The sequence below is a fragment of the Bombyx mori genome, chromosome 22, assembly GCF_030269925.1.
Source record: "Bombyx mori chromosome 22, ASM3026992v2".
Classification (NCBI taxonomy): domain Eukaryota; kingdom Metazoa; phylum Arthropoda; class Insecta; order Lepidoptera; family Bombycidae; genus Bombyx; species Bombyx mori.
The window spans coordinates 17,651,379-17,657,002 of NC_085128.1; the positions used below are offsets into that span (position 1 = coordinate 17,651,379).

Genomic DNA, 5,624 nt, shown 5'->3' on the forward strand with positions numbered 1-5,624 from the left:
GGATTTGACAAAAACACGGACGAAAACAAACCAACAGTATTTGGAGGTTAGAATATTGTTGTAACCAGAAAGCACACACACTAACGTAAAACTACTGAGAGTCTGTCAAAGTCACCTCGTACGCAACTATCAACGTCAGTTCAGTGCTGCCAAGGCTATAAACTAAAATAACCTTAAATAATACGTTCCATTCCACGCAAATATGGATGAACAATTTGAACTATTCTTCGAAAAAATTAAAACTGAAATGAAGAACCAATCAGATTCTATAACAAGCACTATTATGGAAAAAATTGGTGAAAAATTAGAACCTGTGATAGAAGAAAACAAAAAATTAAGAATTAAAGTTGAGCTTTTGGAAAAAAAGATAGAAACTTTAGAGAGAGACAAAAAAAACAACAATATAATAGTCCACGGGCTGAAAGAGGGAGAAAAGACTACAGAGCAACTGCTTAAAAATACCAAGGAAGTATTTTTGAAAACATTAAATATAAATATTCAAGATTGTGAAATAAACAAGATTTATCGTATAGGGAAAGAAATCAAAGGTAACAAACCTAGGCCGACACTCTTATCCTTTGTTAGTGGATTGAAAAAAAACGAGATATTAAGGAATAAGAAGAAGTCGAAGGAAATAACATTCACAGAAGACTACTCTAAAGATATTTTAGAAAAGAGGAAAGCACTAATACCGCAATTAACAGAAGAAAGAAATAAAGGCAAAATCGCTTACCTAAAATACGATCAACTCATAGTAAAGGAAAAATCAAACACATGTTATGAGAAAAGAAAAAGGGAGGTATCTACTTCTCCGCAATACTCTCAGCCAAAAAAACAACAAATTTCATCTTCATCGAAGGAGATAGTGAACGTATATGACATGATGAGAGCTAGGTCCAACTCTCTTACCTCTACAACCTGTTCAAGAGACAAAAAATCATAGCAATTGGATATCGGCGAACGGAATCAAAAAACAATCTGTAAACAACTTTACAAATCAATAATAGCAAACAACCCTCCCCCAAGCCGGCTGGTCCCCGTGGGGGAAAAAGACCACAACCCTCCAGCAAAAATTAACATTAATAATACAACTAATGCAACCAAAACAACTGGCATAACAAAACCACTACAACCAACCCTCAAAATTGGAACATTAAATGTAAGATCACTAGCTACAACAAAAAGCTTTATAGAACTAACATATATGTTGCAACAAATAAAAATCGATATACTTGGTTTAGCAGAAGTTAGAAGAATGGGGTATGCAATTGAAGAACATGAAAATTATATATTTTGTTACAAAGGTGACACACTCGGCCAATATGGAGTTGGATTTTTAATAAACAAAAAACACAAGAATAACATTGTCAGTTTTTCAGCGTTCTCAGAACGAGTCGCTCTATTGAAAATGAAATGCAACAACCAACTGCTTTCAATAATACAAGTATATGCACCCACTGAAAAAGCTACAGATGAGGAGATCAACTCGTTCTACACAACTCTACAGATAGCGCATAGTCACACAGGAGAAAGCGTATTCTTAATCGGTGATTTTAATGCAAAAGTTGGCCAACTGAAAACTGAAGACAGTGAAAACTTTGTTATGGGAAAATTCGGTTACGGAAATAGAAATGAAAGAGGAGAAAAACTAATTCAATACGCACTGGAACATAAGCTGTCAATTATGAACTCCTTTTTTAAGGCTCGAAAAAACCGCAAATGGACTTGGCTCTCCCCTTGTGGTAAAATAAAAAATGAAATTGACTTTATACTGTCAAACCACCCCAAAAGGATTAGAAACATAGAAGTACTACATGGCTTTGGATTCAGATCTGACCATCGTTTAGTTAGAGCTACGTACACGTTAGAACAAGGTAAGAAGAGCAGAACATCATTTAATGCACAACCTAAGCTACTAAGGACAAATGAGGATACATCTTCATACTTAAAAAACCTTGAGATCAATATACGTCAACTGGAAACATACCAAGAAGAAGATATTCAACCTTTTTACAACAAACTAGCTAACATCATCAATACTAGCCTTGCTTGCAGATCAAAAAATAAAGAACAAAAAATGATTAATAAAATACTTAGCGAGTCTACAAAAACTTTTCTCACAAGACGAACGGAACTGCTAAAAATAAAACAAAAAACGAAAGAAATGAAGGAAGAACTAAGCACACTATTTAAAACTACAAGTAAGGCATTAGATAAAGACTACAAAGAATATAGACATAAAATCATTGAAAATAACCTAAACGAATACAGAAGTACGAAAAAAGCCTATAAGAAATTGAGCACACACAAAAATTGGATTCAGAACTTAAAATCTAAATCAGAAGAAACGAAAACCAGAAATGATATCATGAACTGCGCCACAAACTTCTACAGAGAATTATATTCCGAATCGATTTCTTGTATTACTACAGTCGAAGCAGCAATAGCAAACTCTCAAAATACGAATGAATTGCCACCAGTAGATGAGAAGGAAGTCATAAAACATATCAGCAAACATAGACCACATAAAAGCCCTGGTCCTGACGGCATACAAAATGAAGCACTGAAAGCTGGCGCTATCCTATTAAGTCGGCCACTTATGTATTTATTCAACAAGGTTCTGAACATAGGCCAAGTACCGATCCAATGGAAAAGATCTGATATAATCCTTATATACAAGAAAGGAGACCCTCAAGACATATCTAACTACCGCCCGATTAGTCTTCTTTCAAGTGTATACAAACTGTTCACGTCAATACTACAAAGCCGGCTGAGCCCGCAGATAGATAACTATCAGCCAGTAGAACAAGCAGGGTTTCGTTCTGGATTTTCTACAACGGATCATATACAAGTTTTACAACAAGTAATGGAGAAATACAAGGAATTCAACAAGCCACTTTACATTGCTTTCATTGACTACGCCAAAGCGTTTGATACGATTTCTCATGATGCTATTTGGGAAGCGCTGAATAAATGCTACATAAACGAAAACTATGTAAGAGTACTGAAAGACATTTACGAAGGTAGCGTAAGCCAAGTCAAACTGGAGACGCGAGGTCCTGATATACCGATCCGTAGAGGCGTAAGACAAGGAGACCCTCTCTCACCTAAGCTGTTCATAATGGTACTACAACACGTTTTTGATAATCTTAACTGGCAGGCGGAAGGGATTAGAATTAACAAAGATCGGCTTACACACCTCAGATTCGCAGACGATATTGTCTTATTTTCTGAAACAAGTAAAGGATTAGAAAGAATGATAACAAGTTTAAATGAAGAAAGCGAAAAGGTGGGCCTCAAAATGAACGAAAATAAAACAAAAATAGTTACTAATCATTACATTAACGCCATATACTTGAAAGGAAAGCCGCTTGAATATGTGAGCAATTACATATACCTGGGAAAACAACTATCATTCGATGACAAAAATGAAGAACTAGAGGTGGAGCGGCGTATCAACATGAGTTGGAAAAAGTTTTGGTCCCTGAAGGAAATCTTGAAAGGGGAATTCTCCCTTTACCTAAAGAAAATTGTGTTGGATACCTGTGTCCTACCTACTCTTACATACGGATGCCAAACGTGGACATTCAGCACCAAAACAAAAAATAAACTAATAACATGTCAAAAAGCAATGGAAAGAAGCGTACTAAAAATAAGAAAAATACAAAAAGTAAAAAGCGAAAAAATTAGACAAAAAACTAAAGTTATAGATGCCTTACAATATGCTTTAAAACAGAAATGGCAGTGGGCAGGACATATAGCAAGACGCACAGACAAAAGATGGACATTACAGACAACTATGTGGAAAGGACCAAAAGGAAAAAGAAGAAGAGGGCGCCCTAGAAAAAGATGGATAGACGATATAAAAACGATAGCAGGAAGCGATTGGATAAGGAAAGCCATGGACAAAGGGATTTGGAAGAAGCTGGAGGAGGCCTTTACCCGAGAAGGGGTTCCGATCATTGATACAGGAGAAAGCAACGTTAGCGAATAAAAGAAAATTAAAGAAATTCTACCCTAGTATATTTAGATATTAAATCGCATGTAATACATTATCATTATGGATTGGAAATAAACAGGCTTTATTATTATATTATTATTATTATTAATATTATTATCATAATATTATCAATAAAGAGTCGGAAAGTACGAAAATCTGCTGAAGTCGGCTCTTCAAACGTAGACATTTGGGCATAATGTGAAAAATAATAATCATGTTTTTATGGACTTCGATGGAAGTTTCTTCATCGTTAAGAAGTTCATCTTATTAACAACTAGCGACCCGCCCTCGCTTCGCTTCGGAAACTGTAATTTACTATTGATTTCTCAACTATTTAATGGATGTTATTATACATATAAACCTTCCTCTTCAATCACTCTATCTATTAAAAAAAACCGCATCAAAATCCGTTGCGTAGTTTTAAAGATTTAAGCATACAAAGGGACAGATATAGGAACAGAGAAAGCGACTTTGTTTTATTATACTATGTAGTAGCTTTCTATTTAGCAATGTGCTTGTCAACATAATTTAATAAAAGTATCTGCTATATTTTAATAAATTATATTATTGTTCTATTTATTCAAATTCATTCGAAAATTTTATGAAAATGTTGGTGATAGCTTGAATGAAAAGTGTGGGGTACAGTCGATAGCAATAAACAACATCCACTGGGTGCCGTAAGTACAAAATGCTGTAACGCGACATTTGAAATTACGACATAGAAAACGAACGGTCACACGCCGAGACATTCCTACACAAACGTAACATATTTGTATAAATTATTAATAAAAAAAAATTTAAACATAACGGTGTAGGTCGGGTAGGTACCATCACCCCGCCTATTTCTGCCGTGAAGCAGTAATGCCTTTCGGTTCGAAGGGTGGGGTAGCCGTTGTAACTATACTGAGACCGTAGAACTTATATCTCGAGGTGGGTGGCGCATTTACGTTGTAGATGTCTATGGGCTCCAGTAACCACTTAACACCAGGTGGGCTGTGAGCTCGTCCATCCATATAAGCAATAAAAAATAAAAAAAAGTTCTATTTATATCTGGAAGTATATTGTTTAGCTGTTGCGGAACTATTGCCTTGCCTTGTAGACTATACAACGTGACTGCTATCTCCAATTGTTTGCCTAAATCATGAGACACGATTACCATATACCGGTCTCTAAGTTCACAATATTTTTCAATAGTCAGCGGTCATTGAGTTGTAACCGCCCATGTTGACCTTTAAATTCAAGACTAGTTTTAAGCTACAACTGTTGTTTTTATCAAAATCGGTAATGCTACGGATTCAAATGCATATATACACAGCGATGCCGTCGTGGCCTAAAGGATAAGACGTCTGGTGCATTCGTGTTTAGCGATGCAGCGGTGTTCGATTCCCAGGCGGGTACCAATTTTTCTAATGAAATACGTACTCAACAAATGTTCACGACTGACTTCCACGGTGAAGGAATAACATCGTGTAATAAAAGTCAAACCCGCAAAATTATAATTTGCGTAATTACTGGTGGTAGGCCTCTTGTGAGTCCGCACAGGTAGGTACCACCACCCTGCCTATTTCTGCCGTGAAGCGGTAATGCGTTTCGGTTTCAAGGGTGGTGCCGTGGTAACTATACT

The 5,624-nt window shown here is 36.0% G+C and overlaps 1 protein-coding gene across 1 annotated transcript; it reads left to right on the forward strand.

Moving 5' to 3' along the window:
* The first annotated feature begins 202 nt into the window (after nucleotides 1–202).
* Nucleotides 203–943, forward strand: LOC119630249 (uncharacterized). Its single transcript, XM_038018955.1, has one exon. It carries the CDS (start codon nucleotides 203–205, stop codon nucleotides 941–943), a length of 741 nt encoding a protein of 246 aa, XP_037874883.1.
* The last annotated feature ends 4,681 nt before the right edge of the window (nucleotides 944–5,624 follow it).

Bases quoted from the DNA above. Each gene is read 5' to 3' on its own strand.
- LOC119630249 (XM_038018955.1), top strand. From the start codon at position 203: ATGGATGAACAATTTGAACTATTCTTCGAAAAAATTAAAACTGAAATG.